Source organism: Piliocolobus tephrosceles, chromosome 1 (genome assembly GCF_002776525.5).
Source record: "Piliocolobus tephrosceles isolate RC106 chromosome 1, ASM277652v3, whole genome shotgun sequence".
NCBI classification, from domain to species: Eukaryota; Metazoa; Chordata; class Mammalia; order Primates; family Cercopithecidae; genus Piliocolobus; species Piliocolobus tephrosceles.
The window spans coordinates 169,494,418-169,519,606 of NC_045434.1; the positions used below are offsets into that span (position 1 = coordinate 169,494,418).

A 25,189-nucleotide genomic window follows, 5' to 3' on the forward strand; every position below is an offset into this window, starting at 1 on the left:
CATTTATCCTAGGTCAAAAGTGCCATTTAGGCTAGTAAAAGAAACTACCTGTTCTAACATTTCTTACCTATCCAACCTCTTTTCCCCTCAGGGGACCTGTACAGAGTGTTCAATTTTTTTCATGTATCACAACATCTCAGTTAACATCACCTTATGCAATTCTCTATCAAACACACACTGAACAAACATTGTATTACTCAGTATTGTTTTGTTTTTTTGGGACAGAGTTTTGCTCTTGTTGCCCAGGCTGGAGTGCAATGGCACAATCTCGGCTCACTGCAACCTCCGTCTCCTGGGTTCAAGCAATTCTCTTGCCTCAGCCTCCCGAATAGCTGGGATTACAGGCATGCCACCATGCACAGCTAATTTTTGTATTTTTAGTAGACATGGGATCCCACCATGTTAGCCAGGCTGGTCTCGAACTCCTGACCTCAGGTGATCCGCCCACCTCGGCCTCCCAAAGTGCTGAGATTACAGGCATAAGCCACCGCACCCGGCCAATATTGTTCAGTTCAATACTGGTAAGTACTTACTACATGTCAAGCACTATACTAAGTGTTTACGACATGAAACTGTAAAAACACAGCACTGTCCTGCCCTAAAAGAGCTCACAATCTGGAGACACAGCCAGCCTCATTAACAAATAATAATACCACAGAAAACAACTGCTATAACCAGGGCACACACAATGTACAGGAGAGGCATACAGAAATGCTTAACCCAAGGTTGCCTGCAGGCAACCAAAGCCTTCACAAAGGAGGTAGGGCATAAAGGGACACTTGAAGGTTTAATAATTAAGAAGTAGTACCAGGCACAATGGCTCACACCTGTAATCCCAGCACTTTGGGAGGCCGAGGTGGGTGGATCACTTGAGGTCAGGAGTTAGAGACCAGCCTGGCAAACATGGTGAAACTCCAGCATTCCAGGCAAAAGTAACAGTGTAAGCAAAACTTAGAGGCACAAAAAACAGCATAATGTTCATTCAGTATTACTGAGCATAAAATGTAAAGACTTTTTCTCATACAATAAGAAATAAGGCTAAAGCAGTAAAAAAGATCAGATCATAAAGGTCCTAGTATACTACATAAAACACTTTCAGGCCAGGCGCAGTGGCTCACACCTATAATCCCAGCACTCTGGAAGGCCAAAGGGGGCAGATCACTTGAGGACAGGTGTTCGAGACCAGCCTGGGCAACATGACAAAACCCTATCTCTACTAAAAAATACAAAAATTAGCCAGGCATGGTGGCTCACACCTGTAATCCCAGCACTTTGGGAGGCTGAGGTGGCGGATAACCAGAGGTCAGGAGTTCGAGACCAGCCTGGCCAACATGGTGAAACCTTGTCTCTACTAAAAATACAAAAATTGGCTGGGCATGGTGGCATGTGCCTGTAGTCCCAGCTACTCAGGAGGCTGAGGCAGGAGAATTGCTTGAACTCAGGAGGCGGAAGTTGCAGTGAGCCGAGATGGTGCCACTGCACTCCAGCCTGGCTGACAGAGCGAGAATCCATCTCAAAAAAAAAAAAAAAAAAAAATTAGCTGGGCGTGGTAGCACACGTCTGTGATACCAGTTACTCAGGGGGCTGAGGTGGGAGAATCACTTGATCCCGGCACGTAGAGCGAAACTCCATCTCAAACAAACAAACAAATAAATAAAACACTTTCATTCAACAACTATTTGCTGAGTCCCTACTATGTGCTAGACATCACCAAGTACACAGGATACAGATCTCTGCAGATTCACTGCTATCTATATGAATGGCTGTTAGCTGAGTTGTGCAGTACAATCTGTATAGAACAACAGCCCTGTAAGACCACTGTAAACTAGAGGGCCGAAACTGCAGGCTCCACAAGGATCTTAAGGAGTTCACAAATTCACATGCATATCAAGTACACTCTGTACACAATAATATCTTGATATTTTTAATGCGTAATAGATGTTAGGTTTAACAGAGTATCATTTTAAAATATGACTGAATTCCTACCGGACCTGCTTTTTGGTTTTTTTCCCCCCACAATTAATGTATTCTGAAAGTATGTTACTGTCCTGGCTCTCAAGGTTTTCAGTGTTAAAAAGGTATCTTCAGGCCGGGCGCGGTGGCTCAAGCCTGTAATCCCAGCACTTTGGGAGGCCGAGATGGGCGGATCACGAGGTCAGGAGATCGAGACCATCCTGGCTAACACAGTGAAACCCCATCTCTACTAAAAAAATACAAAAAAACTAGCCAGGCGAGTGACGGGCGCCTGTAGTCCCAGCTACTCGGGAGGCTGAGGCAGGAGAATGGCGTAAACCCGGGAGGCGGAGGTTGCAGTGAGCCGAGATCCGGCCACTGCACTCCAGCCTGGGCGACACAGTGAAACTCCATCTCAAAAAAAAAAAAAAAAAAGGTATCTTCACAGGGTCTATTGTCTCAGACAACAGGGAGAAATTTAAAAATTCTGAGTAGGAAGACCAAGGCAGGCACATCACTTGAGGTCAGGAATTTGAGACCAGCCTGACCAACACGGTGAAACCCCATCTCTACTAAAAATACAAAAATTAGCCAGGCGTGGCGGTGGGCGCCTGTAGTTCCAGCAATTCAGAAGGCTAAAGCAGGAGAATCACTTGAACCCAGGAGGCGGAGGTTGCAGTGAGCCGAGATTGCGCCACTGCCATCTAGCCTGGGTGACAGAGAGAGATTCCGTCTCAAAATAAAAAGAAATTCTGAGTAGGAAGAGTGGCACGCCCCCAGTGTTCGTTTCTCATTCCACCCTTGCCTAGTTACTACAGAATTTATTTTTCTTTCATTTATGAGCCTGGAAAATCTTAATCACAATTACTTCGCGTGAGAATAGTACTTGTAGTATTAAGTTTGTCAAAGAAATACTTAAGTGCTGAAGATATATTCTTCTTCAAAGTGCTTTATAAAAGTGATTTGAGCCGGGCGCGGTGGCTCAAGCCTGTAATCCCAGCACTTTGGGAGGCCGAGATGTGCAGATCACAAGGTCAGGAGATCAAGACTATCCTGGCTTACACGGTGAAACCCCATCTCGACTAAAAAATACAAAAAAAATAGCCAGGTGAGCTGGTGGGCGCCGGTAGTACCAGCTACTTGGGACGCTGAGGCAGGAGAATGGCGTAAACCCGGAAGGCGGAGCTTGCAGTGAGCTGAGATCCAGCCACTGCACTCCAGCCCGGGCGACAGAGCGAGACTCCGTCTCAAAAAAATAAATAAATAAATAATAAAAATAAACAAAAGTGATTTGGACCAGGCACGGTAGCTCACGCCTGTAATCCTAACATTTTGAGAGGCCAAGGCGGGCAGATCACCTGAGGTTGGGAGTTCAAGACAAGCCTGACCAACACGGAGAAACCCCATCTCTACCAAAAATACAAAAATTAGCTGGGCATGGTAGTGCATGCCTGTAATCCCAGCTACTCGGGAGGCTGAGGCAGGAAAATCGTTTGAACCCGAGAGGCAAAGGTTGCGCTCAGCCCAGATTGCACCATTGCACTCCAGCCTGGGCAACAAGAGCAAAACTCCGTCTCAAAATAAAAGAACAAGAAAATTGGTCAGAGAGTGTGTACAATTTTGTGGTTCTTGAACCCATACTGCCAAATCACTTTTTTTTTTTTGAGCCAGAGTTTCACTCTTGTTGCCCAGGTTGGAGTGCAATGGCGCGATGTCGGCTCACTGCAACCTCCGCCTCCCAGGTTCAAGTGATTCTCCTGTCTCAGCCTTCTGACTAGCTGGTATCACAGGCATGCGCTACCACGCCCGGCTAATTTTTTTTTTTTTTTTTTGAGATGGCGACAGATTGAGACTCTTAAAAAAAGAAAAAACAAAACCTTTTATTCCATTGTTAATAATGACTATTTCTACCACTTATTAAATATACTTTAAGAGCTAGTTCTAGGACCTATGAAAAAAGCAGTGTTTTAGCCGGCATTTCCCAATTCATCTATTTTTTTCATTTTTATTTTTTTATTTTTTATTTTTATTTTTTTTATTTCTTTCCCAATTCATCTATAGGCTCACATCATTACATTCAATATTGATGTCTGCCGGGCTCATGACTTGACATCCCAGCACTTTGAGGGGCTGAGGCAGGAGGATCACTTGAGCCCAGGAGTTTGAGACCAGCCTGGGCAACATAAACTAGACCCTACCTCTACAAAAACAAAAAAAAATTAGCTGGGCATGCTGGCATATGCCTGTGGTCCTAGCAACTCAGGAGGCTGAGGCAAGAGATCATCTAAGCTCGGGAGTTCATGATTATAGTGAGCTATGATTATACCTCACTATACTCCAGCCACTGTACTCCAGCTTGGGCCAGAGAGCAAGACCCTGTCACTATGAAAAAACAAAAAATAGGCCGGGCATGGTGGCTCAAGCCTGTAATCCCAGCACTTTGGGAGGCTGAGACAGGCGGATCACGAGGTCAGGAGATCGAGACCATCCTGGCTAACACGGTGAAACCCCGTCTCTACTAAAATATACAAAAAAACTAGCCGGGCGAGGTGGCGGGCGCCTGTAGCCCCAGCTACTCAGGAGGCTGAGGCAGGAGAATGGCGTGAACCCGGGAGGCGGAGCTTGCAGTGAGCTGAGATCCGGCCACTGCACTCCAGTCCGGGCGACAGAACAAGACTCCGCCTCAAAAAAAAAAAAAAAAAAAAATTGATGTCTATTTCAGTTTGTATATTTTTGAATATTTAATAATTATCTAAAATTTTCTCCTTTATAAAAAGAGAATAGTTAGAGAGTATCCAAGAATTTATCTACTCAACATGTGTCAATTAGTGGGAATTAGGGGAATGGGTCATGATAACGTCATTCCATTGTTACAACTTAATCTGAACACTGAATACAGTAGCTTTTCTTCGTATAACAAACAGTTAAAGACAAGAAATATAAGTGTATTGATGATAAAAGAGTAAATGAGTACATTTATCTGAGCATGATTCTTAAATGACACATCAAGATATCTCTGCTGGACTGACTGATTGATTGACAGTGTCTTGCTCTGTTGCCCAGGCTGGAGTGCAGTGGTGCAAATCCTGCTCACTGCAGTTTCAACCTCCTAGGCTCAAGCAATCCTCCCACCTCAGCATCCTGTGTAGCTGGGACCCCAAACGTGCCCTAATTTTTTTATTCTGTGTAGAAACAGGGTCTCACTATGTTGTCCAGGCTGGTCTCGAACTCCTGGGCTCAAGCAATCCACCTGCCTTTGTCTCCCACAGTGTTGGGATTACAGATGTGGATTACAGGCGTGAGCCACCATGCCCAGCCTCACAAAAACTATACAAAAAATACACTCTTGGAAATCATTAAGCATGACCTCTATAACAAACACATTTAATAAAAAAAGAATAAAAACTAACATTCTATTTAAGAGATATTACTATTATTTTGAAATCAAGGGAATCTATAAAAGGTTTGATATACAAATTTTACCACACAGTAAAATTTGATAAAAACTTTCTCAGTAACTTAATTTTACGTAGAGAAATTCAATGCAAGATACTCTGAAAATGACTAGAATGATGATCCCACAGAGAACTAGCTGAGTCTTGTTTGTAAATTTTACTGAAACAGGAAATCTGTTTTTGTATACAATTGCTTCCATGCATGAGCTTTATCTAAGGAAAATAACCTCCTATGTAGAATTATTATTACTTTTTTTTTTTTGAGACAGAGTTTTGCTCTTTTTGTCCAGGCTGGAGTGCAATGGCTTGATCTCGGCTCACCGCAACCTCCGCCCCACCAGGTTCAAGTGATTCTCCTGCCTCAGCCTCTGGAGTAGCTGGGATTACAGGCGACCGCCACCACACCCGGCTAGTTTTTGTATTTTGAGTAGAGACGGGGTTTCATCATGTTTGCTAGGAAGGTCTCAATCTCTTGACCTCGTGATTCGTCTGCCTTGGCCTCCCAAAGTGCTGGGATTACAGGCGTGAGCCATCATGTCCCGCCAAATTATTTAGAATTTTAGTCAGCTAATAAATTATATGTCTAATAGTAGGGGGAGATACAGAATGCCACTAGTGTTGATGTTTAATCTCTGTATGCAATATATAATTTTTTTTTAAGCAAGAAGGAAATTTAGTAAGATTTCCTTCCTATTGTAGGACATTTCTCCATTTGGGCTTCTGAATGACTCTGATTCAAACTGGCATGAGATTGCTCAGACTTATGGTTCAAAAGCATAAGGTTGGAAGGGATTTCAATTTATTTATTGATTCCCCCACACACATCCTTTTTCAAGTTTCAAGAACACATTTACTGATATTAATAATAACTTCCATCTTTTTAGTTCAAAATGTCACTGTCATAAGAAAAAAATAGGCTAGGCACAATGGCTCCGGCCTGTAATCCCAGGACTTTGGGAGGCCAAAGTGGGCACATCACATGAGCCCAGGAGTGCAACATGGTGAAACTCCATCTCTACAAAAATACAAAAATTAGCCTGGCGTGGTACCGCATGCCCATAGTCCCAGCTGCTTGAGTTGGATGAGGCGGGAGGATAGCTTGGGCCTGGGAGGTTGAGACTGCAGCAAGCCGTGGTTGCACCACTGAATTCCAGCCTGGGTGACAGGGTAAGATCCTGTCTCAAAAATAAATAAATAAATAAAAGCTATTAGTGTTGCTGCTTAACCATCCTATCTAAAATAGTTGCCCCCTCACACACACACTATCACTTTATATCTTACCTTGGTTTATTTTTCCTTAGTATTTATTATATAACTATTGTCATTACACATTTATAACTTATTGTGTATCCCTCCCTGTATCCCAAGTCTTTTTTTAACCTCTGTAATCACAGTGCCTAGAACATCACCTAGCCCTTAGAAGCTGGTCAAAAATCATCTCTTTATCAGTGATTTTTACATTCTGGACATGGAAAGTAGACTCTAATTAAATAATTATAGTAAGAAATATAAAATTACAGTTGCTATATATCCTATGAAAAAGTGCTACATAATAAAGAGGGGAGTGATCTTCGTTTTTTGGATAGGGTTTCCCTGAGTTCCCTGAATGGAGAACTCTAGGATATGTTAGAGTTAGGCAGGCAAGAGAGAGTTATCACCACAGGTCATTTGCACATGCTGCTCCTTCTATCTGGACTTTTTTTTTTTGAGACGGAGTCTCACTCTGTTGCCCAGGCTGGAGTGCAGCGGCACAATCTCTGCTCACACTGCAGCCTCCACCTCTCGGGTTCAAGCAATTCTCCTGCCTCAGCCTCCCGAGTAGCTGGGATTACAGGCGCCCACCACCATGCCCAGCTTATTTTTGCATTTTTAGTAGAGATGGGGTTTCTCCATATTAGTCAGGCTGGTCTCGAACTCCTGACCTCAGGTGATCCAGCCGCCTTGGCCTCCCAAAGTGCTGAGATTACAGGCATGAGCCACTGCACCCGGCCTATCTTGACTGTTCTTTACATAACTCCTACAATTTAATCCCTCAGTTCTCTACTTGAAAGTAAGACCTCTGCAAAGTCACTCCTAACTATTCCATTATTCCACAACTTCTCTTTTCTTTTCTTTCTTTCTTTTTTTAAATTTTAATGAGGTCTCACTCTGTTGCCCAGGCTGGCGTGCAGTGGCATGATCATAACTCAATGCAGCCTTGGACTGCTGGGCTCAAGTGAGCCTCCCACCTCAGGCTCTAGAGCAGATGGTACTACAGGCATACACCACCATGCCCAGCTATCAACTTGTTCTTTTTCAGCAAACTCAAGATATATTAAAACTCTTCACATTTAAAATTACTCTATACAGGCTGGATGCGGTGGCTTGTGCCTTAATCCCAGCACTTTGGGAAGCCAAAGTGGGAAGATCACTGGAGGCCAGGAGTTTGAGACCAGCCTGACCAACACAAGGAGATCACTTCCTTACACAAAAATAAAAAATCAGCTGCATACAACAGAGCACACTTGAAATCCTAGCTTTACTTGGGAGGCTGAGCTGGAAGGACTGCTTGAGCCTAGGAGTTTGAGGCTGCAGTGAGCCGTAATCATGCCACTGCACTCCAGTGTAGGCAGCAGAGCAAGATCCTATCTCAAAGTAAGTAAGTAAGCAAATAAATAAATAAATAAATAAAATTGCTCTATATACATAAGATGGAAAATGCCAAAGGTCCCATCTATTTTAGTATCTGTGATTTCCCCAATGTCAACACAGTCAACAACACTCCAAAAACATTGTTAGATTAATTAAAAGTAAGGACTATGTCTTAGACCAGTAGTTCTCAAATTGTGGTTCACAGACCAGCAGCATCAGCATTACATGGGTGTCGACAGAAACACAAACTTTCATAGTGGTTCATGTCTATAATTCCAGCACTCTCGGAGGCGGAGGTGGGAGGATCACTGGAGCTCAGGAGTTCGAGGCCAGACTAGGCAACATGGCGAAACCCCATCTCTACAAAAAATATAAAAATTAGCCAGGTGTGACGGTGGGTACCTGTGGTCCCAGCTACATGGGAGACTGAGGTGAGAGGATCGCTTGAGCCTGGGAAGTCAAGGCTGCAGTGAGCTGCGATCATGCCACTGCACTCCAGCTTAGGGACAGAGCAAGACCTTGCCTCAGAAAAAAGAACTGCAAACTCTCAGGCCCTGCCCTCAGTTCACTGCAACCTCTGCCTCCCAGGTTCAAGTGATTCTCCTACCTCAGCCTCCCGAGTAGCTGGGATTACAGGCATATGCCACCACACTCAGTTAATTTTTGTATTTTTAGTAGAGACGAGGTTTTGCTATGTTGGCCAGGCTGGTCTCGAACTCCTGACCTCAGGTGATCCGCCTGCCTTGGCCTCCCAAAGTGCTGGAATTACAGGTGTGAGCCACCATGCCCAATCAAGAATTCATCTTAAATATCTCAACTATTCAAACGCAACCTAATTAACATTTAATAAATGGCCGGGTGTGACAGCCTGGGTGACAGAGGGAGACTCCGTTTCAAAAAAAAGAAATTAACAAATACAAAATACAAAGCTTTATAATAACCATTTATTCAACTGTATTTATTATCTACGAAAAATACTGCACAAGGAAAAGTAGCCTCTACTGATAATTCCTAGCTCAAAATAAGCTAATATTTTGCCTTCTCCTCACCTCTCCCATACACACACTGTTACTCTGTGTGTACATGTTTTAACCATCAAGGAAAAATCAAGTTAATTAGATGCAAAGTTTAAAACATAATCATGCCTAATATGTCTGCTGTGGTCTGAATGTTTCTGTCTCCCTAAATTCATATGTTGGAATCCTAACCCCCAAGGTAATGGTATGAGGAGGTGGGGCCTTTGGGAGGTGATTACATCACCAGTGTAGTGCCCACATGAATGGGATTAGTGCCCTTATAAAAGAGGCCCCAGAGAGCCACCTGGCCCCTGCCACCACGTGTGAAAACAGTGAAAAGGTGACTCAGGAACAGCCCTCACGAGACACCAAATCCGCTGGGGAACTGATTTTGGACTTCCCAGCTTTCCGAACTCCTCTGAGAAATAAATTTCTGTTGTTGACAAGCTACCTAGTTTACAGTATTTTGTTACAGTAGATTGAATGGGCTAAGATGATATCTTGCTTGCCTCATTTCCTACTACACATTTTCATTCTTGCATCCTTCCATGCTATATAATGGTAATACTACTTCCTACAATGCATCCTAATTCCTTCCTACTTTCTTTAAAAAAAAAAAAAAAAATCCCTGTGAGGGCATCCTTTCTACTTGCTACTCACATTCATGAGGCATTCTTCCCCTTCCCAAAATGATCTATAAAAACCCTATTCAACTTTCAGGCCCAGCTCAAAGGACACTTTTTAATCCTAAATACCTCAAGCGGAGTTCATAACTCCTCCCTCTCATACATTCATTCTCAATGGAAGGGCCCACACTTTAAAAAATACAGCAATGTGATGTCTTAGGTAGGATGGCTCTTTATTCTGAAAAGTATATCATCATACCTCACTCAATATCATTTTTGCACCAAAATTAAGATTCTCTGCCCAGGCATGATGGCTCATGCCTGTAATTCTAGAACTTTGGGAGGCCAAGGTGGGAGGATGGCTTAAATCCAGGAGGTCAAGACCAGACTGAGCAACACAGCGAGACTCCATTTCTACAAAGAGTTTTACAAATTAGTGGGGCACGGCAGTCCGTGCCTGTGGTACCAGCTACTTGTGAGGCTAAGGTGAGAAGATCGCTTGAGCCCAGGAGTTCAAGGCTGCAAAGAGCCATGATTGTGCCACTGCACTCCAGCCTGGGCCACAGAGAAAGATCATCTCCAAACAACGATTCTCAAACTCACTCTTTCTGTGTAATCCACTAGCTACCTCAAATTTCAATTTAAGTTTATACTAGTCAGGTGGGAAATGAGACCATAAAGTGAATCATTCAAGCACCTAGGCGGCCTGGGCACTTGGAGTAATAAGTAAGGCACGGTTGCTACCTAGAACTTACATTCCACAGGGAGAAACAGGTTAGCATACAATAACAGTGTGTGAAAGTGAAGGAGACAGACACAGGGAAATGACAGACTAAAAATGCAGGAGCGAGTTAGGGAAAATTCATAGGTTAAATAATTTAATAGTACATCACTTTTCTAAAAAACAGATGGAGGGAAAAAAAAAGAAACTGACTAACCTCCTAGGGGAACGTAATTATCAGGACTTAGTTGTGCCTTATTCCTCGCAAAGACCAAAATTTAGCTTGTTGCATATGTTGGAGCAATGTTTTCAATAAATGTACAGCAAACCACTTATAACCCAACTCAATGAAAAAACCAACTGAAGCCTCAACCTATTTTCAAATAGAAAGAAAATCTGCAAATATAAGGTTCTCCCAACTAAAGGCAGACAGGGCAAAACAAATGAACTCTTTAGAAGGTTTAAAGAGACAGTCACAACCTGCCAAGCTGATTGTCAGTCTTCAAATGCCCTTGGTCTCTGCCTCCAAATGAAAACAAATCATTCAAGTAATAATAGTCAAGTCGGTAAACAAGTATTTTTAAATTCCTCCAGCTGTACCTCCACATTAAAAGATGCTCAAAAAGAAAGAAAGAAATTCAAAACATTTTTTAGCTATTTCTGTCAAAAGATTAGATCTCTCCTGAGGTCACAGTATGCATGCTGGCCCTCACTTCATTGCTCTGTTAACACACCACCACTCCGGTTTTGCAATGACACTAGTTAATAGGCTTCCAGGATCTCTTCAATGCCTCCAAAAACGAAAAGGAAGAAGCAAGCCTACAAATCCCTATCTGCCCGACCTACAGCTCCCAGGAAGCAACAGTCCTCAAATTGTTACTGCTTAGACCCCTGAAACCCGTAGAAGGAAATGGGAACAGCTGTGAAAGCGAACCGAGCGAGGACATCCGATAAAGGAAGAGGAAACGTGGATGGGAGAGGTCGAAGGGGAGAAGGAACACGGAGAGGAGGGGGCAGTGGAGATAAAATGGTGAAGAGGGGTGAGAAGAGCAAGGAAGAGCAGTGAAAAATAGGGAGGAAAGAGGGGAAAGTAAAAATCACATAAGAGAAAAAAAGGCAAAATGATAGAGGAGAAAGGAGGGAAGGGTTAGGGTTAAAGGACAAGGAGTGGGCGACAAAAGGAATGCGAAAAAGGCTGTCACTGGGAGTGATAAAAAGGATGTCATCGGGGGGAAGGGAGATTCAGGGATGTCACCTAAAGGGGTTCACCCCAGCAGGTGAATGGGGGAGCACGGGCAAGGAGGAGCTGGACACCGAGGGGGCAGTAACGAGGGAAAGAGGTAAAGGCAGGGAGCCCGAGGGGACACCAGAGACAGGGAGGGGCAAGCCCGCAGGGGCTAGCGCGGCGGGCGGGGGCTAGGGTGGCGGGCGGCTGCGGCTAGGGCAGGCCTTGCTCCCTCACCATGGCTGCGCCGGCCTGGTCCTCGGGCATGCAGCCTCCGTCCTGGGTGCGGCGGCGGGCCGGACCGGAGCCCGCCCCCAGGCTGAGCCGGCGCGGAGGCTCCAGGAGGCTCCGGCGAGCGGCGGCTCCGGGCTTGGCCCAGGCCTCGGCCTCTTTCCCTTAAGCTAGTAGTGTAGCAGCAGCAGCAGCCGCCGCAGCCGCAGCCGCAGCCGCAGCCCGAACCCGAGCGCAGACTCCGCCCCCGCGAGGACCCGCCCGGGCGCGCGAGCCCGCGCTTGGCCCCGCCTCCGCTCTCAATGCGCAGACTCAGCCGAGGGGTCCCGCCCCCCCCGCCCCCCCCCCGCCCAGCCCGACCTGTAGTTTCTCCCCCTCCCAGACCCTTAAAGGAGCAACACACCCCCAAATGCTAGCCTCCCTTCAAAATATGAAGAGCTTTAAATATTACATTATGACAAGAGATTAGAGCACCGCTCGCTTTGGTCCCCTATAGACCTCTCTGTCACTCATCATCATTCTTTAAGATTTGGGCTTCTGGTTCACTGTCATTCATTACTACTGTTGTCAAAATTCTTGGTGATTTCAAAATTCACCTAATTCTTCCAATCCTCTGGCCTCTCAGACTCTTCTCTAGGGATCATTCTTGGCTCAGCCTCTCACTCTCATGTTCATACGAATAATTGTAACTTCTCTACAATCTTAATTTTAATCCTCTAACTCCCATTGCAACCTTCTTCCTTTCTTTTTTTTCTTTTTTTTTTTTGAGATGGAGTTTCGCTCTTGTTGCCCAGGCTGGAGTGCAGTGGTGCGATCTTGGCTCACTGCAACCTCCACCTCCCGGGTTCAAGTGATTCTCCTGCCTCAGCCTCCCGAGTAGCTGGGATTACAAACACCCGGCACCAAGCCTGGCTAATTTTTGTATTTTTAATAGAGGCAGGGTTTCACCATGTTGGCCGGGCTGGTCTCGAACTCCCGACCTCAGGTGATCCACCTGCCTCGGCCTTCCAAAGTGCTGGGATTACAGGTGTGAGCCGCTGCGCCCGGCCACAACCTTCTTCCTTTCTAGCTCACTCACTCTGATAATACTCCAACTCCAAAAACTTCAACTCCAAAACCCTAAATCCACTGATCCAACTACCTTTTCGCTATTCCTCCCCACACTGGCCTCATGTACTGACTTTCTTCCTGAAACAGCTTAGATTCTATTGTCCATCATGAAATGGAATCTAATAGAATCTAAGCTGTTTTGGGGAGAAAGTGAGTACATGAGGTACGTGAAGTCGATTTCTTCAGTATTACCTTCATTTCTCTAGTCGTTCTCTGCTTTCTTCGTACTGATGGAACTCCAGCAATGGAGTGGGTGGAGAAAAAGCCAAAAGTGGTTGACTGACTCCCGGTAAATTTGAGATCATTATTGTCGAGGGGCCATAATGCGTGGCTACCCTACCACATTTCTCCAGTTTCACACACTCTCCCACCTTGCTACATAACTATTTCAAGTCTCCTGTCTCTTCAAACCTCCAACACTTCCTCCCTCATCCTCATTTAGCTGATGATTTTGCTTCCAATTCATGAGAAAATCAAACAAACCAAAAAGAACATCTACAAGTTCCCAGCACCCACCATGACTTCCAACTAACCTGTACCTCTGCTTTGATACTCTCTCTGCCTTCCTTTCCTTACTGCAAGCGAATTATTTGCCTTTTAGCTAATGTCAAATCCTCCTCAGTTCTCAAGCATCTGTGCTAAAAGACCCAGGTTTTATCCCCAATCACAAAACTAAATTTCTGTAAAATACAACCAAAATTAATTACTAGAAAAAATTAAAATTTAAAAACAAGCATCCAAAATGCAAGCCCAGACTTTTTAAAATCTGCTTAACCATTTTAAAGTGTACAGCTCAGTGGTATTAAATACATTCACATTGTTGTACAACCATCCCCATCAAGAACTCCAGAACTCATTTTTCTTTTATTTATTTATTTTTTGAGACAAGGTCTTACCCTGTCACCCATCAGGAGTACAGTGGCACAATCACGGCTCACTTAACCTCAAACTCCTGGGCTGAAGTAATCCTCCCACCTCAGCCTCCTAAGCAGCTAGGACTACAGGCACGTACCACCACACCTGGCTAGTTATTTATTTATTTATTTATTGCAGAGACAAGGTCTCACTGTGTTGCCCAGGCTTGTCTCAAACTCCTAGGCTCAAGTAATCCTCCTGCCACAGACTTCTGAAGTGCTGGGATTACAGTCGTGAGCCGATGTGCCAGGCCTCCAGAACTTTTTTATCTTGCAAAGCTGAAAGCTTGTACTCATTAAACAATAACTCCCCATTCTTAACTTCCCCCAATCCCCGGCCATCACTGTTCTACTTTCTGTCTCTATTAATTTGACTATGCGAGGCAGAATTTTTATTATTAAATCCAGCACACATAAAATTTTTCTGTCAAATTGTTATAAAAGTTTCAAAATATTAATTCTGAATCGCTGTCACAAACTGGTGACAAACCATTTCTAGACGGTCACTAGTCCACTGATCACACTTTGAGAAGCTCAAGTACTAGGTCTCATACCACATCACTTTCTCAAAGACACCTATCCAGCAATTCTTCCTCTCGCCTACATCACTATTTTTCTGCTATTACCTCTCATTGCTATAGGAACATGAATTTATTTCTTCCATCTTAAAACAATCAAACAAAAAACGCTCCCTTAGGTTGCAGTGAGCTGAGATCGTGCCACTGCACTCTAGTCTGGGCAACAGAGCGAGACTCCATCTCAAAAAAAAAACAAAAAAAACCATCTCTTGACTGGACTTGATCCCCCACCCACTGCCCCATTTCTCCATTCTCTTTTCTGCAAAATGCCTCACAAAGGTGGCTTGTACATGGTCTCACTCTGTTGCTCAGACTGGAGTGCAGTGGTGCGATCTCAGTTCACTACAACCTCTGCCTCCTGGGTTCAAGCGATCCTCCCACTTCAGCCTCCCAAGTAGCTGGGACTACAGGTGTGTGCCACCATGTCCAACTAATTTTTGTATTTTTTGTAAAGATGGGGTTTCATCATATTGCCTAGGCTGGTCTCAAACTCCTGAGCTCAAGCAATCTGCCTGCCTTAGTCTCCCAAAATGCTGAGATTACAGGCATGAGCCACCTCACCTGGCCTTGACATCCTTTTTCTCATTTTCGGTGAGATCCTCTCTGGCTAAACTTTTACCTCCTCCACTCCACTGAAATGCTCTTGTCAAGGTCACTAGTGGTGTCCATTTGCTGACACCAGTCAATTCTCAGTGCTCGTGTTACTTGACCTACCAACATCGCTAAACACAGCTCATTACTTCCCCCTCCTTGGCTACCATGACATTCTACCCCCTTAGGTCTTCTATTTCACTGGCTGCTCCTAGTTTCTCCTCATTTCTCTAACCTCTAAATACTGTAGTACCCCAAGGCTCAATATTTAGACTTTTTATCTTTTCCACGTACACTCCTTGATAATCTTATCCCATCATATTACTTTAAATATTATTATGCTGTGATAGCCCCAAATTATATCTCTATTCTGAATTTCATACTTACATACCTAAATGCTAGCTAAACATCTCCCCTTCTATGTCTTTTTTTTTTTTTTTTTTGAGACGGAGTCTTGCTCTGTCACCCAAGCTGGAGTGCACTGGCCAGATCTCAGCTCACTGCAAGCTCCGCCTCCCGGGTTCATGCCATTCTCCTGCCTCAGCCTCCCGAGTAGCTGGGACTACAGGCGCCCGCCACCTCGCCCGGCTAGCTTTTTGTATTTTTTAGTTGAGACGGGGTTTCACCGTGTTAGCCAGGATGGTCTCGATCTCCTGACCTTGTGATCCGCCCGCCTCGGCCTCCCAAAGTGCTGGGATTACAGGCTTGAGCCACCGCGCCCGGCCTTCCCCTTATATGTCTAATAAGCTACAATTTTTCTTAGTAGTTACTCAATAGATTTCCCCTCAAGTAACACGGATAAGCCAATAAATACCAAAGAGAATACGACCACCAATATTAGCTTAGACCAAACACGATTTACTCTCCGTCTGATTTGTGAGTTACTTTCCCTAAGGACTTGCTTGTAGTGGAGGAAAATCATCATTAAAAATTAGAGTTCTAGGCTGGGTACAGTGGCTCGGGCCTGTAATCCCAGCAACTTAGGAGGCCGAGGCAGGTGGATCACAAGGTCAGGAGATGGAGACCAGCCTGGCCAACATGGTAAATCTCCATCTCTACTAAAAATACAAAAGAAATTAGCCAAGTGTAGTGGCACACACCTGTAGTCCCAGCTGCTTGGGAGGCTGAGGCAGGAGAATTGCTTGAACCTGGCAGACAAAAGTTGCAGTGAGCCGAGATCACTGCACTGCACTCCAACCTGGGCGACAGAGAGAGACTCCTTCTCCAAAAAAAAAAAAAAAAATTAGACTTCTAGCCAGCCGAGGTGGTTCACACTTGTAATCCCAGCAGTTTGGGAGGCCAAGGCAGACAGATGGTTTGAGACCAAGAGTTTAAGACCAGCCTGGGCAAGATGGCAAAATCCCATCTCTACAAAAAAAAATACCCAAAAGTAGCTGGGCATGGTGGTAGTTTCGGCTACTCAAGAGACTGAGGTGGAAGGATCACCTGAGCCCTGGAGGTCGTGGCTGCAGTGAGGCATCGTCGTGCTACTGCACTCCAGCCTGTGTGACAGAGTAAGACCCTATCTCAAAAAAAAAAAAAGAAAAGAAAAATCAGGGTTCTGCCATCAAGAAAGAATGGAGTCACAGTTGATTTGCTTGATTTGCAATCAATGAAGCACAAACAAAGGATCAAAAATACATCCAAATTACCTAGGAACTTAGTATAATACTGAAGGTAGCATTTCAAGTCAGAAAGAAAAAGGTGGAATTGTATTTGGTGTTAGAATAACTGGATAGACATCTAGAAAATTTTAACTTGGATTTACACTTCACGCTATTCACCAAGGCAAATTTCAAATATATCAAAGATTAAAATGTAAAAAAGAAGACCAGGCGTGGTGGCTCACGCCTGTAATTCCAGCACTTTGGGAGGCCCAGACAGGCAGATCACTTGAAGTCAGGAGTTCGAGACCACCCTGGCAAAGATGGTGAAACCCCATCTTTACTAAAAATAAAAAATTAGGCAGGACGCAGTGGCTCCCAGCACTTTGGAAGGTCAAGGCGGGTGAATCACGAGGTCAGGAGTTCAAGACCAGCCTGACCAAGATGGTGAAACCCCATCTCTATTAAAACTACAAAAATTAGCCAGGCGAGGTGGCAGGCACCTGTAATCCCAGCTACTCGGGTGGTAGAAACAGGAAAATCGCTTGAACCCGGGCGGCAGAGGTTGCAGTGAGCCAAGATCGAGCCACTGCACTCCAGCCTGGATGACAGAGTGAGACTCCATTCAAAATACATACATACATACATACATACATACATACATAAAATAAAAAAGAAGGAAGGAAACCATAACATACTGGAAGAAAGAACCATGGGAGAATTTTTTAGAATCTTAAAGTGAGGAAAATCTTTTTAAGTACAAAACAAGGGCTGGGCACAGTGGCTCACGCCTGTAATCCCAGGACTTTGGGAGGCTGAGGCGGGCAGATCACAATGTCAGGAGTTCAAGACCACTCTGGCCAACATGGCAAAACCTGTGTCTACCAAAAATACAAAAATTAGCCGGGCATGGTGGTGGCTGCCTGTAATCCCAGCTACTCCAGAGGCTGAGGCAAAAGAATCCCTTGAAACCGGGAGGCGGAGGTTGCAGTGAGCTGAGATCGCACTCCTGCACTCCAGACTGGGCGAAAGAGGGAAACGCCATTTCAATAAATAAGTAAATAAATAAGTACAAAACAAAACCAAGATGCCATAACAGCAAAGACTGATAAATTCAGCTATGTAGAAATAAAAAATGTACGGCAAAAGTCACCATAAGGAGAGTCAGATAACAAATGACTATATGTGTGTGTATATATATATATACATATATACACACATTTCATATCATAGGAAAATGAATAATGTTCATATTTGTATTCAGAGCTGAAATTGGTAATAACAAAATGCAAGGGGGAAATGCACAAAAGATGTGAACTGATAGTTCACAGAAAAAGAAATAGAAACGGCTCTTCAATGCTCACTCTTACTTATAATAAGATAAATGCAAATTAGAATTTCTTTGAAATTACCACTTCTTACCTATCAACTTGGCAGAGATTTATGACTGAGAAGATACTGTGTGGAAAGGCGGGGTGATGTTGAACAGGTATGCTCATATTTTGTTGGTGGGAGTGTGATTGGGATAACTTCTATGGAGGATAATTTAGTGGTGGCATTTATAGCTTGCCTAAATGCACATTCCTTTTGACCCAGCAATTTCCCTTTTTTATTTCAGCAATTCCATTTTTAAAAGTTTAATTTATACACATGCTCAAGCCTTATTTGTAATAGCAAAAGACTGAAAACAATTTAATGTTTTGTTTTCATTTTATGTATCTATTTTTAGAGATAGGGTCTCACTCTGTTGCCCAGGTTGGAGTGCAGTGGCCCAATCATCGTTCACTGCATCCTTGAACTCTGGAGCTCAAGCCGTCCTCCCACCTCAGCCTCCCAAGTAGCTGATACTATAGGCATGGTAGAAAAAAATGGAAAAAAAAGTTTAACTTTTTGTACAGATAGGGACTGGTCAATGTTGTCTAGGCTGGTCTCAAACTCCTGGCTTCAAGCAATCCATCTGTCTCAGCCTTCCAAAGCACTGGGATTTTGGGCGTGAGCCACTGTACGTGGCTTAAATGTTTATTAATACAGACCTGGTTAAATAACGGTGTAGTTATACAATGCATACTCCACAGCCTTAAAAAAGATTGAGAAAGCTCTTTGTCCACTAATAGGGAAATAGCTTCAAGACCTATTGTTAAGTGAAAAATCAATGCCCTAAATAGCATGTATTGCATGCTAATATTCCTGTAAGAAGTGATGGTAGTAATACCTATTCATAATTGCTTATATATGCATAAAATATCCCCAGAAGAATTTAACAGAAACTTGCATCATTTCTGCAATTAAGAAAACTGGATGGCCAGAGACAGGTAGGAGGGAGATTTTCATAGTATATAATCTTTTGTATCTTTTTGCTTGTTTTTTATTTATTTTTACTTTTTTGAGACAGAGTCTCGTTCTGTTGCCCAGGTTGGAGTGTGGTGGCGCAATCTCTACTCACTGCAACCTCCACTTCCCAGGTTCAAGTGATTCTCCTGCCACAGCCTCCCGAGTAGCTGGGACTACAGGTGCCAACCACCACACTTGGCTAATTTTTGTTTTTGTTTTTTGAGGCGGAGTCTCACTTTGTCACCCAGGCTGGAGGTTAGTGGCACAATCTCGGCTCACTGCAAACTGCTTCCCGGGTTCAGGTAATTGTCCTGCCTCAGCCTCTTGAGTAGCTGGGATCACAGGCGTGTGACACCATGCCCGCCTAATTTTTGTATTTTTAGCAGGGACAGGGTTTCACCATGTTAGCCAGGCTGGTCACAAACTCCTGACTTCAAGTGATCCACCTGCCTCAGTCTCCCAAAGTGCTGGGATTACAGGTGTGAACCACTGCACCCGACCTGATTTTTTTTTTGGATCATGAAAATGTATTACTTATTTTTAAAGTAAATCAATAATTTTAAAAGTAGTAATTTAGAGCCACTTATCCTACAAGTACAAATAATGTTTACAATGAGGAATGCCTTTATTGATGTTCTAATTTTTTTTTAAAGACAAGGTCTCGTTCTGTCACCCTGGCTGGAGTACAGTGGCACAATCATGGCTCACTGCAGCCTGAACCTCTTGGGCTCAAGCAATCCTCCTGCCTCAGTCTCCCGAGTAACTCAGACTACAGGCACAAACCATCATGCTTGGCTAATGTAAAAAAAAGTTGTTGCCGGGCACGCTGGCTCAAGCCTATATCTCAGCACTTTGGGAGGCCAAGGAATGAGGCAGATCACTTGAGGTCAGGAGTTTGAGACCAGCCTGACCAACATGGTGAAACCCCACCTCTACTAAAAAATACAATAAATAACCAGGTGTGGTGGTGGGTGCCTGTAATCCTAGCTACCCAGGAGGCTGAGGCAGAAGAATCACTTGAACCCGGGTGGCGGAGGTTGCAGTGAGCCGAGATGGCACCACTGCACTCCAGCCTAGGCGACAGAGCAAAACTCCTTCTCAAAAAAAAAAAAAAAAAAAAAAAAATTTGATGTTCTAATTTTAAGAGGGTCTGTACAGTTTTGTTTTGTTTTTTTTAATTTTTGTTCAGTTAATTAGGATCAGGGAGCCAAGATAGTGCCCCTGCCCTCCAGCCTGGGTGATGGAGTGAGACCCTGTCTCAAAAAACAAACAACAACAACAAAGACTAAGGAGCACTGTACCAGGAGTCAGCATTGAATTCTAGTTCCTGGCTCTGATACCGGGGAGGTATGATTTGATGACCTTTAGGCTATCTGGCACCCTGAGATGCTGAGGCCTTGGACAAATCTTTCCTCTCCCTTTGGGGATGGGCGCTAGGTTTGATCGTCTGTAAAATGTCCTGAGGGGGTAAGTGGCTTAATCTCTGTCACCCAGGCTGGAGTGCAGTGGCATGACCTCAGCTCACTGCAACCTCCACTTCCTGGGTTCAAGCAATTCTTCCACCTCAGCTTCCCGAGTATCTGGGACTACAGGCATGCACCACCATGCCCGGCTAATTTTTGTCTTTTTAGTAGAGACAGGGTTTCGCCATGTTGGCCAGGCTAGTCTTGAACTCCTGGAGTCAAGGCATCTGCCTGTCTCAGGCTCCCAAAGTGTTGGGATTACAGGCATGAGCCATTGCACCTGGCCCCTAGAGTCTTGATTTGTTTAGGCAACTATGCCTCCAGGGTAGACAGGAAGTATCTAATATTCAACACGGGCCATAAGAATTCTGAGATATTAAGAGTATATATGGAAAGTCCTCTTGACGTGATGGCTCCAAAACCTCATAGGGGAGCTGGTAAGAACTCCTGACTATGGAATTAGAAATTATTATTATTATTATTTTATTTAGAGATGGAATCGTGCTCTGTCGCTCAGGCTGGAGTGCAGTGGTGCGATCTTGGCTCCCTGCAACCTCCACCTCCTGGGTTCAAATGATTCTCCTTCCTCAGCCTCCCAAGTAGCTGGGATTACAGGTGCACACCACCACACCTGGCTACTTTTTTTGTATTTTCAGTAGAGATGGGATTTCACCATGTTGGCCAGGCTGGTCTCAAACTTCTGACTTCAAGTGATGTGCCCACCTCAGCCACCCAAAGTACTGAGATTACAGGCATGACTCACCACTCCCAGCTAATATTTGTGTTTTTAGTAGAGATGGGGTTTCACCGTGTTGGCCAGGTTGGTCTTCAACTCCTGGCCTCAAGGGATCCACCTGCCTCAGCCTCCTAAAGTGCTAGGATTACAGGCATGAGCCACCATGCCGGTCTGGAATCAGAAATTATATCTCCAGCGAAGAAGGAGGTAGATTAAAAAGCAATTAAGTCGGCCGGGCGCGGTGGCTCAAGCCTGTAATCCCAGCACTTTGGGAGGCCGAGACGGGTGGATCACGAGGTCAGGAGATTGAGACCATCCTGGCTAACACCGTGAAACCCCGTCTCTACTAAAAAATACAAAAAACTAGCCGGGCGAGGTGGCGGGCGCCTGTAGTCCCAGCTACTCGGGAGGCTGAGGCAGGAGAATGGCGTGAACCCAGGAGGCGGAGCTTGCAGTGAGCTGAGATCCAGCCACTGCACTCCAGCCTGGGCCACAGAGCGAGACTCCGTCTCAAAAAAAAAAAAAAAAAAAGCAATTAAGTATCTTTTCGACCTGTCTTGATCAAAAGGAACAGCAAATGAAAGTTTTGTACAGAGAGAAAACAAACTCCTTGGACGTATAGGTATATGTATATGTATATGTATATGTATATGTATATATGTACAGTGATGTAAACCAGGCCTTCTTCTCTTATTTTTGAGATGAAGTATCTGTCACCCAGGCTGGAGTGCAGTGGCGTGATCTCAGTTCATTGCAACCTCCACCTCCCGGGTTCAAGAGATTCTGTTGCCTCAGCCTCCCAAGTGGCTGGGACTACAGGCGCACACCACCACACCAAGCTAATTTTTGTATTTTTAGTAGAGACAGGGTGTCACCATATTGGCCATGCTGGTCCTAAACTCCTGACCTCATGATCTGCCCGCCTTGGCCTCCCAAAGTGCTGGGATTACAGGTGTGAGCCACCATTCCCAGCCAAACCAGGCCTTCTTATGTGACTGATTAGGCTGACGCTAAGGTCTTCAGCAAAATTACATTTTACCATGCTCTGTCTTTTCTATAAATTACAAATCCTTCCTGTATTTTCCTTACCTTTTTTTTTTTCTTTTTTTTTTTTGAGATAAGATCTCACTCTGTCTCTCTCAAGCTAGAGTGCAATGGCATGATGACAACCCTCACTACAGCTTCCACCTTCCAGACTCAAATGATCATCACACCTTAGCTTCCCAAGTAGTTGGTACTACAGGCATGTGCTAACACGACCAGCTAATTTATTTACTTTTTGTACAAACAGGGTCTCCCTATGTTGCCCAGGCTGGTCTTAAACTCCTGGGCTCAAGTGATTCTCCCGCCTTGGCCTCCCAAAGTGTTGGGATTACAGGCGTGAGCCACCATGCCCAGCAATTTACTGACCTTTAATGTAAATAAGGAAGGTTAACTTCTACAGTTTGTGAACTATGTTTCAGAAAATTACATAAATGTGCAAAACATATTTATTGTCAGAAAGAACATTAGTTTGAGAAATGTGCCTTCTTTTAATCTATAAATGACCTCTCTAGTATTAGCTTTTCCTTTTTTTTTTTTTTTTTTTTTGGAGACAGAGTCTCCCTCTGTACCCTAGGCTGGAGTGCAGTGGCATGATCTCAGCTCACCGCAACCTCTGCCTCCTGGGTTCAAGCAATTCTCCTGCCTCAGCCTCCAGAGTAGCCAGGACTACAGGCGCATGCCACCATGCCCAGCTAATTTTTGTATTTTTAGTAGAGATGGGGTTTCACCATGTTGGCCAGGCTGGTCTTGAACGCCTCACCTTAAGTGATCCACCTGCTTCAGCCTCCCACAGGGTTGAGATAACAGGCATGAGCCACCACGCCCAGTTTTTTTTTTTTTTTCCTTTCCTCACCCTCCAAAACAGAACGAAATCTCTGGAAGTGGAAAGCAGTTTGGCAGTTCAGTCTGCTTTTACTCCCTGAAGTTGCTGGTTTTAGAATAAAGGTGGCTCCAGCTATTTCTGATTCAAACATCAAGGTGAACAGTATTCCACAGAATATGAAATTAAAGCCATTGGCCGGACACGGTGGCTCACACCTGTAATCCTAGCACTTTGGGAGGCCAAGGTGGGTGGATTGCCTGAGCTCAGGAGTTCAAGACCAGCCTGGGCAATACAGTGAAACCCCCATCTCTCCTAAAACACACACACACACAAATTAGCTGGGTGTGGTGGCGTGCGTCTGTAGTCTCAGCTACTCAGGGGGCTGAGGCAGAAGAATTGCTTGAACCTAGGAGGCAGAGGTGGCAGTGAACAGAAATCGTACCACTACACTCAGCCTGGGCGACAGAGCAAGACTCCACCTCTAAAAGGAAAAAAAAGGAAATTAAAGCCCTTGGACACAGAGTTTGAAATTTTAGACCAAGGAGGGGAGCTGAAGATTGCCCAAACTTCTGCTGTGGTTACAGAGAAATATGTGGCCAAGGTGGGCAAAGAACTGGCTACCAGGTGAAACATCCAAGTGTTAGGGTCATATTCTAAATCAACCATTTAAGGTTGCTATCACTCCCTCTTCATTGCTGTCATCAACTGAATACATTCATAGAAGACCTTGACACCTGACTCAATCTTCACTCTACTACAATAATTGCCAAAGTGTGGGCCCCACCCTTGTTCCCAGGTGAGGCTTATTAGAAATGCAAATTATTGGGCCACCAAGACCAACTGAATCAGAAATTCTGGGTGTAGGGCCCAGTAAACTGTGTATGTGTGTGTGTGTGTGTGTGTATGTGTGTGTGGGGTGTGTCTGTATGTGTGTGTGTGTGTGTATGTGTGGGAGATGTGTGTGTGTGATGGGGTTTTGCTATGTAACCTAGGCTGGAGTGCAGAGACTATTCACAGGCATGATGTCACTGCTGTCCAGCCCAGGAGTTTTGGCCTCTTTTATTTCCGACCTGGCAGTTCACCTTTCCTTGGGCAACCTGGTGGTCCTCTACTCCTGGGAGATCACCACACTGATGTTTAATTTAGTGCAGTCACCTGATTGACATAGCACACTAGAGCCCAGAATTCCTGTGCTCAAACGATTCTCCTGCCTCTGCCTCCCATGTAACTGGGACTACAGGTGTATGGCACTGCATCCGGCTAAACTATATTTTAATATGCTTTCCAAGTGATTCTGACCCCCACTAAAGTTTGAGAGCAACTGGGCTGTTACAATCCTACAACAACTTGGGTGACTTGAATATCCACCTCAATGACCCCTCAAGCTCTCTGGCCTCTCTGCTCCTTGACATCCTCAAATCTAATGAGTCTCCCTTTCACTTCAGCCACCCACTCCCATGGCTGGGCCCTAAACCTTGTCATACTAAAAATCCTTTCATGTCTAAAGTCTGAAAATAAGGCTGGGTGTGGTGGCTCACGCCTGTAATCCCAGCACTTTGGGAGGCCGAGGCAGGCAGATCACAAGGTCAGGAGTTTGAGACCAGCCTGGCCAATATGGTGAAACCCCGTCTCTACTAAAAATACAAAAATCAGCTGGGTGTGGTGGTGGGCGCCTGTAGTCCAGTTACTTGGGAGGCTGAGGCAGAAGAATCACTTGAACCCGGGAAGTGGAGCTTGCAGTGAGCTGAGATCGTACCACTGCACTCCAGCCTGCGAGACAGAGTGAGACTCTGTCTCAAAAAAAAAAAAAAAAAAAAAGTCTGAAAATATTCTACACACTCATCACAATCCTTATCTTCGGACCACCTCCCTCTCTCTCTCTCTCTCTTTTTTCGAGACAGAGTCTCACTGGGGCCCAGGCTAGAGAGAAGTGGCGTGATCTGTGCTCACTACAACCTCTGCCTCCCAGATTCAAGCGATTCTCCTGTTTCAGCCTCCCGAGTAGCTGGGACCACAGGCACGTACTACCACACCCAGTTAATTTTTGTATTTTTAGCAGAGACGGGGTTTCGCTGTGTTGGCCAGGCTGGCTCTACACATTTTCGATCCCAGGACGATACCCTCATAGTAATACAGT

General features: G+C 44.7%; 1 protein-coding gene across 1 annotated transcript in view; it reads right to left on the minus strand.

The window, feature by feature from the left end:
* ZYG11B (zyg-11 family member B, cell cycle regulator) overlaps positions 1-12,101 on the minus strand; it is a 105,089-nt gene extending 92,988 nt beyond the window's left edge. The window contains exon 1 of the mRNA XM_026454165.1: positions 11,865-12,101. Coding sequence (XP_026309950.1) covers positions 11,865-11,894 — 30 coding nt within the window. The 5' untranslated portion in view covers positions 11,895-12,101. The remainder of the gene's footprint in view (positions 1-11,864) is intronic.
* Between the last annotated feature and the right edge of the window lie 13,088 nt (positions 12,102-25,189).